This window comes from Daldinia childiae (genome assembly GCF_008694065.1).
Source record: "Daldinia childiae strain JS-1345 chromosome Unknown Scaffold9, whole genome shotgun sequence".
In the NCBI taxonomy this organism is placed as follows: Eukaryota; Fungi; Ascomycota; class Sordariomycetes; order Xylariales; family Hypoxylaceae; genus Daldinia; species Daldinia childiae.
The window spans coordinates 1,456,576-1,470,531 of NW_022984650.1; the positions used below are offsets into that span (position 1 = coordinate 1,456,576).

At 46.3% G+C, this 13,956-nt stretch overlaps 2 protein-coding genes across 2 annotated transcripts; both read left to right on the plus strand.

Moving 5' to 3' along the window:
- Positions 1-795: 795 nt before the first annotated feature.
- On the plus strand, positions 796-3,500 carry GL218_07602 (putative tubulin-tyrosine ligase PBY1; the record flags this gene model as incomplete). The annotated part of the gene is made up of 3 exons (XM_033584366.1): positions 796-1,733; positions 1,811-1,876; positions 2,108-3,500. 3 exons carry the CDS (start codon positions 796-798, stop codon positions 3,498-3,500), a joined length of 2,397 nt encoding a protein of 798 aa, XP_033432503.1.
- Positions 3,501-9,502: 6,002 nt separating this feature from the next.
- On the plus strand, positions 9,503-13,873 carry GL218_07603 (Calcium-transporting ATPase 2; the record flags this gene model as incomplete). Its single annotated transcript, XM_033584367.1, has 4 exons — positions 9,503-9,555; positions 9,631-9,718; positions 9,788-12,969; positions 13,024-13,873. 4 exons carry the CDS (start codon positions 9,503-9,505, stop codon positions 13,871-13,873), a joined length of 4,173 nt encoding a protein of 1,390 aa, XP_033432502.1.
- Between the last annotated feature and the right edge of the window lie 83 nt (positions 13,874-13,956).

Below are 13,956 nucleotides of genomic sequence, written 5' to 3' on the forward strand. Positions count from 1 at the left end.
GTATTTTTATAGATTCACATCGCCGACAACAGCATCGCCGATAGCAGCATCGCCGACAGCCGGACGAGGTTATTTGCTTTACTTATACCTTGCATCCTTTAGCAGTCTAGCTAGGTATTGCTATCAGATAATCAATTTACACACGTCGCCGATATCCCTAGTTATTATAGACACCAAATGTGATTCGGGTAATATGACTTGGTCTAAATTCTGCCTTAAAGCAATGTGAATTAAGTGACTAACCTAGGTACATTAGTTATTATGATCCTACTTTCCTTTATCTGGAGGTTTAAGTAAGTATTTAACCTTTAGAGTATAAATTTAGGTAATTATACTATATTCATTGTAGAAAACATAGAGATAGTATAACTACATTGTGTTAGGTAGAGAGTATACATGTACTTACCATTGAGAAATTCGAGGTAGTTGCTATATATACGTAGTATAAGATATATGGGTGTACCTACCTAGCCTAACTAGCCTAACTATTTTATTTAGGTAAAGGAAGTCGTACTAACTAGAAGATTTAGTATCACGTCATGTAGTGTATTTGTGGTATAAACAAATGAAGATGCAATTCCTTTGCCCCGCCCCCGCCTAAAATTCACCTTCGCATCTCCCCATAGACGTACCCAACTTTCCGACTACTACATATTCAACTTATCGACACATCACTTCGATCAGTCATTATTTAGTATTGGAAAGGTCTAGTACGTTGCAGCAGTTCATCTGTAGTCTTAGCAACTCCAATTGGCCCAATAATTTTATATAAAATAACCATACGCCTACTTTACTATGCATATATTAGTGACCAACGACGACGGTCCACCATCCCCGACCTCGTCACCTTACGTACATAGTCTAGTTCGAGAGCTTCAAAAAAGTGGACATACTGTCTCTGTCTGCTTACCACATGCTCAACGTTCCTGGATTGGTAAGGCTCATATGATCGGTCAGACCGTGAAGCCTCTCTACTACCGCCCATCTGCGACCTTCGACCCGTTGCCTAGCGCTGCCTCTCAAGCACAAGGGACTGTGTACACACGTCCAAGCAAGGATAGCAAAGAAGAAGAGTGGATTCTTGTCGACGGAACACCAGCTAGTTGTGCCCAGATTGGCCTGTACCATTTCTTCCGCGAAAAGGGCCCTGTTGACCTTGTAGTGTCAGGTCCCAACTATGGTAGGAATACGACGGCAGTGTTCGCACTGAGCTCTGGTACGTTAGGTGGCGCACTCGAAGCCGCCGTGTGTAGAAGGAAAGCTATTGCTTTGAGTTACGCATTTTTCAGCCGCAACCACGACCCCGCAATCATCGATGCCGCTACCCGGCATAGTGTGCGCGTTATCGAGAAGCTATATGCTCAGTGGCCGACAGACAAGAGTGTTGACCTATATTCAGTCAACGTGCCGCTCATCGAAGGCGTTGATGAACATAAAACGCTGTGGACGGAGATGCTACAAAATTATTGGGGTGAATCAAGTGTCTGTTTCGAGGAGGTTGAGGGGAGTGTTGGCGACGAGGAAGAGGAAGAGGAGAAAATAAGAGAGGGAGAAGAAGCGGGAGCATCCAGCGGCGTCGACTCAAAAGCAAATGGCGACGGTGGTGAAACGGGTCAGACGCCGTATAAGCACAGACATTTCAAATGGGCGCCAAAGTTTGCGGATGTTTATAAAAGTGTTGAGGAGTCGCCGCCAGGGAATGACGGATGGGCGGTGAAGGAAGGGTTCACAAGGTAAGTTAAGATCCGATCTCCTTTATATTGACAACGTCGATGGCCATATTTGTACCCGAGTCTAACCAATGATGCAGTGTAACACCAATGAAAGCAAATTTTTATCATACGGCAACACATCTACATGGAGAGGAGTTGAAACTGTGAGTTGAGCCTACTGCATTGCATTTGGTTTTGGATGGCAGCATTATAGACAGCTGGAGCTTGCATGGCCACATAATTGGACCATCAGATAGACAAACCCTCATCATCTTCTACCTATATCACATAAAAGAGGTGAGATATGGTGAAGATGCTGTCGAGTATTCTACAGATGTCGAATGCTTGTGATGTGCGTACATCCTTGATCGCCGTTCTCATGTTATCTTCTCCAGGGATGTATCGGATACCTCAGGAATGGCAGTGTCTACATCGACCTTAATATACCGACCCAAGCAACATTTTTACGCCTTGATCGCCTACGAAGACCCCTATGTCCAACCACTTATACTATCTGCCCTGAAGAAGTTCTTTTCTCCTGAGTCATACACTTTACTCTCGACACCCGACTTAGTGGTCCAGGGTGAACCTATACCACTGAGCAAGCTATTACCAGAAAACAGCAATAGTCCTGTCTTGCAAATCACACCCTACGAAGCTATCGACTGGGACTATGTAGACTCGCATGCAGAGAAATGTATAGTAAATAGCTACATGCTGCGTAAGGCTTTGATACGAAAGCACTACTTATCAGCAACTGTTGAGCAGTGGGTAGCCAAGCGTCCCGATTCAGTGTTGAAAACACACGTCAAAAGGAGTGAGGCATTTGAGCTTGACTATGCCGAATTTCTGGACGATGCCCTTGTTGAGGCTTTTGACTTACGTGCAAGCCTAGAGAAGAATGCAGAGCAAGAACTAGGCCACGAAATTGAATGGTGGATTCTCAAGCCCAGTATGAGCGATAGGGGACAAGGCATCCGATTATTTAGCACTATGGAAGATCTACAAGGCATCTTTGACGAATGGGAAGAGGACCTACCGGATAGTGAGGATGAGGATGAGGATGAAAACAATGGGAACCAAGGGGATGACGCAGTCTCAAATTCCGATCCCGAGAGGCGCAACGATATTACTACCTCGCATCTTCGTCACTTCGTGGCTCAGCCGTACATACACCCACCACTCCTATTGCCCAGCGATAACCGCAAGTTTCACATCCGTACGTACGTCGCCTGCATTGGTCGATTAGACGTCTACGTGTATAAGGACATGCTAGCGCTCTTTGCGAGCAAGCCTTACACCGCGCCCGCCACCAACGCGTCGCCTGTCGACCTTGAGGCCCATTTGACCAATACGTGCCTACAGCGGTCAGTCGACGACGGCACAGTCCGACGGTTCTGGGACTTGCCGCTGCTGCAGCAGCAGAAGGCAGACGTGTTCGCGCAGATCTGCGCGGTGACAGGTGAGGCATTCGAGGCGGCGGCACGCGCTATGCAGATGCACTTCCGGCCGCTGGCCAACGCGTTTGAAATATTCGGCCTTGACTTTCTGGTCGATTCCGATGGTACTCCCTGGCTCCTCGAGGTCAACGCGTTCCCGGACTTCCGACAGACAGGCGACGACCTCAAGGGTTTGGTGCAGGGGCTCTGGGAGGAGGTGTTGAGGTGCGCGGCGGTGTCGTTCTTAGGATTTGGGGATGGCTTAGAGGTGGGTGCAGGAGCAGATGGAGGCGACGAGGAGGAGGGAGGACGGCTGGTGCTTGTTAGAAAGGTTGAGTTGGGGAGGTAAAGGAGAGTATAGATGGTAGATAGACAGACGAATAGAGTGTTCGTCTTTGGCAACAATATGCTTATCGTTGGTCATGTGTTGACTATCCTATGGACTTGAAGATACAAGTAGGTTATAGTGAGCTAGATACTTCTATAACCTACCGTAGGATTTGGGCGCGGTTGGTAAGTACGTATAGTCGTTAGCATACGTTTAGTACTCGTCTTACTCGATATATCTAACCCCATTCACGTAGAATTTAAATATAATCGTTGTGAAGAGGGACATTGTAGGCATATCGGATGCTAGAAAGTTCACTCTCGGGCCGCTGGGGTGACTTAGGCAAAGAGGCTATAGCTACTTACCTGTATTCGTAGTCTAAGGTAGGTTAGGAGTTCCTTTTCTAACAGCAAAGTTGCTCCTTTACCTTTCAAGATCTTTTCTTACTATATTCTCGTATCATCGTAGTGGGTATAGTATCACAGGAAGCGGTAACCCTGAGCTAGCGGCCGAGTCCAAGTGGCACAAACTACCTGGTACCTCCCCGGTACATACCTCTATGCTCGTTCGTGTAGCACATATGCGAAAAGCTTGATCTGTGTTGGCCTGGTGACAATGGAGATGCAAGTGCTACGACAGTTCGCCATGTGGTGGAACACATAAACGGGTAGCTCATATATTGTACGAGTTAAAGGGGTAGTTAAACACAACGGACGCTATATGTGAACATGGAGAATGAATTATAGCACTCTGGCACTATACTATGGGCGTGTTCCTTCTTGTCTGGGGGACTTGCTCGTTGAAAGCTTTCGGTAGGATGGCACAAGGAGATAGGAGTTTCTATGCATGTGGCTATGCTGCTGATCTTATGGAATCTTATTAATGGGTTCTCGCAACTAGGTTAAACATTGGCTACGCAGTCTTGCCTTCTCTGTCAATCCGTGGCAACTGGCCAGTCGGGGGAGGGAGTGAGAAACAACAACGCGTGTTATTTCATGTTCTCTGCGTAAAGCAGGGTGAGCGGTGAGATATGTTGGCCCAACCTCTCCCTCTTAGCATGAAGCCAACTTAATTAGGATGTTGCATAGTTGCCGCCGAGAAGCAATTATGAGGCTACGAAGCCAAGATGTATCATAGCCAAGTTTGCTTGTTCCTACACACTTGGCCGTTTTGGTCCATAGGAGCTTGTACCAAGGTTCTTGTTTATCAATAACCCGACGTCTATATTACATTTTCCTTACTAATATGGTTAGACGATTGCATGGCTCGTTGGATGTTGTTCCTGGATTTTATGTATGTAGTGCTTGAGTTGTTAGACGGTACATACATACCTAGACAAGCAACTAGTTTAATGAACACATGGCGGAATGAGACTTCTGATTCGAGACTATCGAGCACTGCCACGCGGAGCTGACTAACGCTAGGCAGGCTAGGTGCAGCTTTCAACCCGACGCCATGGTGAAGAGCCAAGGAGATTTGAGATTTCGAGATTCCTAACGGGACATAGGTAGTGTTATCTTGTGTGATTGTGTACGGCAGAGCACCGCCCCACGGGTTGGATGTTTTATGACGACCCTCTCTTCTTATCTATTGCACATGCGCTTTATAGTGCGTTCCAAAGTACACTTCTTGGGGTTGGTCTGTGATATCAATGGAAGTGAATGAATGTGCTATATCGCGAAGGGAGGAGGAGGTTCTTGAAGCTGGATGGCTCGCGACGATGATGGACGATAGAACCCCAGCCTTGGCATGCTCTACACTGCATGTATTTCCAGAACCCCCATAGGTTAAATTGCTGTGCCTCCGGTTTGCAGATTTAGTGCCGCGTTGTTAGGAATTTTATATTAAGTTTCGGCCATACATTGGTAAGATGAATGTTCCCTATATAGAGATATATTGCGATCTATCTCGAGTAGATGGTGTAATATAATGAATTAAAGAACAGAAGTACCTACCTGATATATGTATGTATCTTACCTCGGGGATATCTACATAAGTTAAGGCTGATCTTTAGCCCTGACAACATATTTAATATTCACCATCGTACCTGTCGTATCTCTTTACCACATTATTTACGAAGTTGAAACGAAGAGCATCATATGTTGATGACATGAGGAGCGATATAGAATTTTACGGCTGAGCCGCAATTATGCATTGGGGGTCTTCGAAGGCTACTAGTATTTCTGTGATGTACGTTAAAGGGATGAATGCAAAGTTGAATAGAAGAAAAAAAAATGAAACAATTGTTCGGTAAAAAATGCTTATGATACCGACAGCTTGTAATCCCTTGACAATCCCATGTTAATCCCATGTAGAGCTTACTGCTACACACCCGACAAATCTTCCTTGTCTTAGGGGGATACAGAGGATCGTTAGGATGCTCGGTCTTTTATCGTAACATTTTCATCCGAACACACGGGTTTCTATTGTGAACATTTCATGTTGGAGAATCTGCCTTGACAATGGCCCCATACATGATGAAGTCGAGATCGGAGATGATACTTTTTTTTTTCTCTTTCTCTATGTAACGGAGATCTAGGACGATCTTCACCCGAGGATCGCTCGTGATAGCCGACGTTACTATGCGGTATATGGATAGCATGATGTAAGCTAGGGCGTAATTTATTAGCATTAAATGCCATGATAGTGTGTAATGAAAAAGGCCGGGGCGCGGACTGGCGGAACGCGTCGATACATATGTAGCTGCGAAATACGCACCGGCCATTCTCCATATTTTCACATGGGGAAGTCTTTATTATGTACGAATTTGGTTAATAAGTATATGCGCGCGGCGTACGGCTATAAATGTGTTGTTAATGCTACTTTAGGAATAGGGAAATCCCCCCCTTAGGATATGACCGAAAGCACGACTTGCTCCCGGTGTTCAACTTGAGGCTTTTCGAGCAAAAAGTGAGTTATAGGAAAGTTACACGAAAGGGGGGAAAAAAGTAAGGGGATGTTACTAAGAGCCTGCGTTTGCTGACTGCAAGCCACCCCATCCTCCTCTCCTATGGACAAATGAGGCTTTGACACAGACGACGTAGGGTAGTATTTAGCTCGTCTATTACGCAGTCAGAAAAAGGAATGAGAAGAGGCATTTCACATTTCACATTTCCCAATGCCAATGAGAGATGGTTCCAAGCGTCCCACGTGGACGGAACATGCAGCTTTTGCTGTTGATATGTGCTGCTTTTCACGTAGCATCCTTATCCTTAGTATTAGTATTATTGGTGATGTGTGTTTTTGGGCTTTTTTTCTGTGATAGCGAGGCTGATATATGACTGGCTAGGCTGATTCCCTGTGACGTTTGTTTCCGGTCTAGTTAAGACTTCGAAGACATATTGCTTACCGGGTTGGTCAGTCTTAGGTCGGAGGACGGTGATAATGGACAACGATGCGGGTTATATGCTACACTATCCGCGAGAAGTGCATATACACTATACTATATGCCGTTCCTGAAAAGAGCAGCTTTTGGGACATCTTGGCTGAACACACGAGGCATATTGCCAAGTATGGAGTACGGTAAGTGGAAGTTGGGTCTATGGGGTAGGTAGGTAGGCGATAGTGTGTACATAGTATGAAAGCCTAACCAAGGTCAGACATTAATACATAAGTAGAGACCGCGACTTTGCCCGAATATCAGAAAAGAAGAGACAAACAGAAAGTCATATACATAGGGGTGGGTTAAAACTGGGAATAAATCGACTTGATAAAGAGTAGGAATGTTTGCGGTGTTTAATATTTGATGTTTTTGGTATTTGTTGGTTAGATAGGTACTTACATCTTAGGTATGCGGTAAGAACTTGCAAACTCGACATCCATACGTCTAATATATATGTATGTAACTACCTACATAACTAACCTACATGTGGTTAGGTACTAACTTATAAACTATACATAACTACATACATATGTGACGTCTCCTTAAAAATGTGTATATTAGTCTATGTTACACGAAGCAACTCAACCTCATGGCCTATTTAAGTCCAACCAGTTCCCATTTCTCAAAAATCATGATATCTTAGACACCATCCCTCCTCCCTCCTTCTCCTGAGTGAGGCAAAAGGTTGTTTTACGTATTGCAAAACAAAATGGACCTTAGCTGGATCGAGATGGATCCGAAAAAAATACGGGCGTCCGATCGTTGAGGTTTCGCTCCAAAAGCACAGCCTCCTTGCCAAGCCATCTTCTAATTCATCTAATTCGCCGAATGCTGCCTTGACTTACCGTGACGAGTAATAACCGAAGGTACCACGGTGCCACGGTCAATTTGCATATGCAATGTACATATGTACCACGAATGTATCGTGCGTACTTCACTGGACGTCTTATCATCTATCGAAAGAAACCAGCGGGTATGACACGACGATCAGGCCTTCTTTTTTTTCTTGACTTTTTGTAATTTACCAAGACTTTACCAAGACCGACCACGCGGTTCAGGTTTTGTTGTGCCAAGTGACAAATTAACAATGCTAAAGAGTTTCTTGTCATGCTGATGCTGGTACTATGGGACCTTGGCGCAATACATTTTACCTTAAGTGGTTTTTTAAATAACCTGTCTTAGGTGTACTGTGTTGATGATGATGTTATATATTAGGTAGGAGGCGTTGTCCCGACTTCTTTTATGATCACGGAAGGTTTAATACTTCTAGGTCCGTCAGTCCGTCAAATATCTTAGCGGGTAAGCATAATAAAGTTAGTAATTGGCTGGATGCGATTGACTCGGGGTGCAACCATTTCGCTTCACCTTGAAGGGAACTTGCGTGCGTGGCACAAGAAGACTTATTAATTAGCGCGTTTCGGCCCTGTAACCTTAGGTACCTAACCTAACCTAAGTGATGTTTACATGAGGTAGGTATGTATCTACATAGGTACATGTACCTATCAGACCCTTGAAAGTTTATCGTAACACTTGTCTAGGTACCTAGCATTTGGTACCTTAGCTTGATTAGATCCTAGCTTGTTTTCTATACACACTATGCGATAATATGTATGTAGTGTATGTGCATCTCTCTCCATTGATTCAATTTGCACTTACATACTTTCCCTCCTCTGTCCAACTTTCCCACACTCCTTTTTTCGAGGTTGGATTGTTGAAATCCGTCACTCCTCTACCGCGGTTTTAATAGTCTATTTTATTTTCTTTGTTAATATTCTTACTCCTTAGTACCTGGCCCTAAGTACGGAAGGGTGCGGTCTAAGACCGTGTGTCACAAACAAAATTGGCCTCCTCGACACCCTCAGGATTGGATATTGCCTTGGTAATAACTTAGCATTTCCTCTTTGACGGCTGTTACTTCTTTCCTTTCGAGGAAGAGGCAACTTTAAACAAGTGCTAGTCTACTCAGCCTCAAACTTAAACCTTTCAATAGGTGCATATTGCGACTTTCGCCTGCCCTTAAGCCTTAAGGTACTACCGGTCAGATATTTGGTGCCTCATTTATTTGCTACCATTTTCCATACCACGGATCGTATTGTTTATAACTCTATCATTCTTGCGATACATCCATATTCCTGAGTGACCCGCCGCGGCCCTCTCGATCTCTAACCTCGTCTGTCCATTATTGGCCGCCAACGATCAGGTCCCGCACCGATTCTGAAAATATCAGCCAGCATAGAGACGTTCCATTGTTTCGCATCTACCGATTCTCAACCAGAGATACTGTTGTGTGGTCGACCACTCGGTTCTAAACACGCCGAAGGGACGTGTAAACAGGAAACGAATACGTGCGCTATACGACATACGATACTTCACTGCGCCTCAGTCTGTGCGGAGACGTCCCGACCGTGCCTGCGTTAAGATTACGAATTTGATAGATAATAATCGGTATCCCTTGTAACTTGGGACGTCAATTGCCTTGATAATCCCTTTCCTCAGCATTTCTGCATTGCGGATCTTGCATTCGATCGATAACCAATGCCTGTGCGCTCGCCTTGAGGCCTATACCTAGATCTTACCCTTCAGTCGCAAGGCTGCTCGGATTTAACGACTTCTACGCAACTCTTAAGCTGACATACGCGAAATGTCTGAACCTAGCAAGGACGGTTCCCAGGGGACACCTCGTAGAGCGAGAGCGTAAGTCAACTTCAACGGATGAAGCATAACAAATTATTCCGTTTTTATGTTGGTCATACTAACTTCGTTCTCTAGGCCTACTATTACAATTGACACAACAAATGACACCGAGCCTACAGCCGCCGCTCCTCATCACTCGCCTGTATCTCCTCATGACGACTCGGTAAGCCCGACTGCGTTGACGGCGAGTTGGACATCCTCTGAAAGAACCGCCGCTCCCTTAACGTCACAGCCGTCTACCGTGAGCTCTAGGGGGGAAGCGCGACAGACGCATTCATTCGATAGTGCTAGGGATAGTAGGCCGACCAGCCCACACAACGTTTCTAGTCCTGTTACTGCAAGAGGAATCGACAAGGGTCAGGCTTTCCTCTCCGTTCCGGAAAATCACCACCGCTCGAGGCAAAATTCGGTCGATAGTGAAGATGGATCGCGATCAATCAGTTCCTCCCAAGGTGATACGGTGACAGGTACGACATCATGGCAGGGCGAGAAGAGTGCCGTATCAAAGCACTCGTTCGATAATGAAAAAATAATGAAGGATGATGATGCCTTAAAACCGGATCAAGGCAAGGAGGCCGATTTCGAAGTGGAGAACAACCCTTTCGCATATAGCCCTGGCCAACTCACTAAGATGTTTAACCCGAAAAGTTTATCAGCTTTCTACAAGCTTGGAGGTCTTATTGGGATAGAAAAGGGGCTTCGCACTAATCGTGATACCGGATTAAGCCCCGACGAAAAGCATCTGGAAGGCAAAATCTCGTTCGAAGAGGCGACAAGCCGTTCATCGTCTAAGTTGGCTAATGAAGGCTTGGAAAGTCCGCAAACACCGATCGTTCGCTCAGATACCGGCCGGAGACATGGATCCGAAGAGCAGTTCATCGACAGAAAGCGAGTTTATGGAGATAACAGAATCCCCGAGAAGAAAGGCAAGAGCTTTTTGCAATTGGTATGGATCACTTACAACGACAAGGTTTTAATTCTGCTTTCCGTCGCCGCCGTAGTATCACTTGCCGTCGGTCTGTACCAGACATTTGGCGCTGAGCACGAGGATGGACAACCATCTGTCGAATGGATCGAAGGCGTAGCTATCATTGTGGCTATTGTTATTGTGGTACTGGTTGGATCTTTGAACGATTGGCAAAAGGAAAGGCAATTCGCGAAATTAAACCGGAAAAAGCAGGACCGACTTGTCAAAGTCGTCAGGTCAGGTAAAACTGTCGAAATATCCATCTTCGATCTCCTAGCTGGCGACGTCGTTCACTTGGACCCTGGCGATCTTATTCCTGTGGATGGCATCCTCATTCAAGGCTTTAATGTCAAGTGCGATGAATCGCAAGCAACTGGTGAGTCTGATATCATACGCAAAAGGCCGGCCGATGATGTGTTTGCCGCTATCGAGAACGGAGAAGATACGAGGAAGCTGGATCCTTTCATTCAGTCTGGTGGCAGAGTGATGGAAGGCGTAGGAACTTTTCTGGCTACGTCTACAGGTATCTACTCGAGTTACGGCAAAACGATGATGTCCCTAAATGAGGATCCCGAGATAACACCCCTTCAGTCCAAGCTCAACGTTATTGCTGAATACATTGCGAAGCTTGGAGGCGCTGCCGGTCTGCTCTTGTTCATTGTATTATTCATCTTGTTCCTGGTCCGCGTCCCGTCAGACGATAGCTTGACACCGTCCCAGAAGGGCCAACAATTCATCGAGATTTTTATCGTCGTGGTTACTATTATCGTCGTTGCAGTGCCAGAGGGATTGCCTCTTGCTGTCACGTTAGCGCTGGCCTTTGCTACAAATCGTATGATCAAGGACAACAACTTAGTGCGTCACCTGAAAGCCTGCGAGGTCATGGGAAATGCGACAACAATCTGCTCCGACAAGACTGGTACTTTAACTCAAAACAAGATGACGGTTGTTGCTGGGACTATCGGAACGTCTCATCGATTCGGAAGCGGAGCATCTGAGAAAGGAGAGGAGCTATCCGAGAAGGAATTTGCTAGCGCTCTCTGCAATGGAGCTCAAGAGATTCTGCTAAAATCAATCTCACTAAACTCGACAGCTTTCGAAGGCGAGCTAGACGGCGTGAAATCTTTCATCGGGTCCAAAACAGAGACTGCGCTACTGGAATATGCTAAGGCCTATCTTGGTATGGGCCCGGTAAGTGAAGAGCGATCGAACGCGAAGACGCTGCAGCTTATTCCATTTGATTCTGGTCGAAAGTGTATGGGTGTCGTCGTGCAGCTTGAGAACGGCAGCGCTCGTTTATACGTCAAAGGAGCATCTGAAATCGTGCTTAAGAAATGTTCGGCCATTCTTCGTAACCCTACCCAGGACACATCAAATGCCCCCATCACTATGGACGACGTGGAAACTGTCAAGTCTCTTATTGAAGATTATGCGTCCAGGTCTCTGCGAACTATCGGAATTGTTTACCGCGATTTTGAGAGATGGCCTCCACGAGGTGCCAAACGCGCCGAGGGTGAACAGAACGAGGTAATATTCGAGGATATTTTCAAGAACATGACATTCATTGGTATGGTCGGCATCCAGGATCCTCTCCGTGACGGTGTTCCCGAAGCGGTTAAGCAATGCCAAAGGGCTGGCGTGATTGTTCGCATGGTCACCGGTGACAACAAACTTACGGCTGAGGCTATCGCGAAGGAGTGCGGCATATTGCAGCCAGATGGGTTGGTGATGGAAGGACCAGAATTCCGGAATCTAAGCAAATACCAACAAAATGAGATCATCCCGCGCCTCCGTGTACTTGCGCGCTCTAGCCCCGAAGATAAGCGCATCCTTGTGCGTCGTCTCAAAGATCTTGGTGAAACCGTTGCCGTCACTGGTGATGGTACGAACGACGCGCCCGCTCTAAAGCTTGCGGACGTCGGGTTTTCCATGGGCATTGCTGGTACGGAAGTGGCAAAGGAGGCATCTGCTATCATTCTTATGGATGATAATTTTAACAGTATCGTGAAGGCCTTGAAATGGGGTCGAGCTGTAAACGATGCTGTCAAGCGTTTCCTCCAGTTCCAACTCACCGTTAACGTTACCGCCGTTGTATTGACATTCGTCACAGCTGTCTCCAGCAGCGACGAGGGCTCTGTGCTTACAGCAGTTCAGCTTCTCTGGGTCAACCTGATCATGGATACTCTCGCAGCGCTTGCTCTTGCTACTGACCCTCCTCAAGACAGTTGCTTGGACCGAAAACCAGAACGACGAGGTGCCAGTATTATTTCGGTAACAATGTGGAAAATGATTCTCGGCCAGGCTATTTATCAGTTGGCAATTACTTTCATACTTTACTACGGCGCGATCACTATTGGTATAGTCCCAGAAGGCGATTGGAAATTCCCACAACGCGATACCCTCGTTTTCAACACCTTCGTATGGATGCAAATCTTTAACCAATGGAAGTAAGTACAAACGCGTGCGATTCAAACTTGTGAACTATGCTAATAATATGATAGCAATCGTCGCTTGGACAACCACTTCAACATTTTCGAAGGCCTGACACAGAATTGGTATTTTATTATTATCAATGTTGCTGTGTCTGGCGCTCAAGTCCTTATCATCTTTGTTGGTGGAGCCCCCTTTAGTATTTCTGGGTCCGATCCAACACAGACGGGTCCTCAATGGGCATGCGCAATCGTCCTCGGTGTCATTTCCATTCCTATTGGAATGGTCCTTCGTCTTATTCCAGATGAGCTGATCAGCAAATGTGTTCCCGAGGTTCTCAAGAAGAAGCGCGGTATCCCTGGATTAACAGTTTCAGACGAGGAGCGCTTCGAGGAGTATCCAGAGGTTCTTGCAGATGTTAGAGACGAGCTTGCATTCCTGAAGAAGCTCAAGGGTGGACGCCTGAACAATTTGAAATTTGCCGTCAGACAAACCCGAGACAATTTCATCTCGAAGACAAGGAGCCCGTCCCATTCTCGATCGAATTCGGTGAAAGCACCGCAAACCCCAACGCGCGAAGACAGTTTCAGCTCTCCCTCCCCAGCACCTACTCCAGATTCCAGAAAGCGTTCCAGGTCGATAAGATCACGATCAAACTCGGCACTAGGAGCCCCTACGGTTATGGCAGGCATCATTGCTGGCAGTGTAGCAGCTGGGTGGTCGCCGATAGAGAGGACTGGAGATCGCGATTTCCCACCAACCCGTCCGACACCTTCACCACTATCTAATCGCGAACACGGCGAACTAGAGCCAGCACCTGTCCTAACAGAGGAACCGATGTCGATCGAAGATTCCGGTCCTTCCAGTGTACCTCGGCTCAGCGTCCCACAACCACCCCAAAAACAAAAATCTATTTCTTAGGCGGCATGAACGAAGTTTTGGCTTAGATCACCTTATGTCAATCTCGCCTGATACTATGATATCTGGAGATAGCGAGAACATGC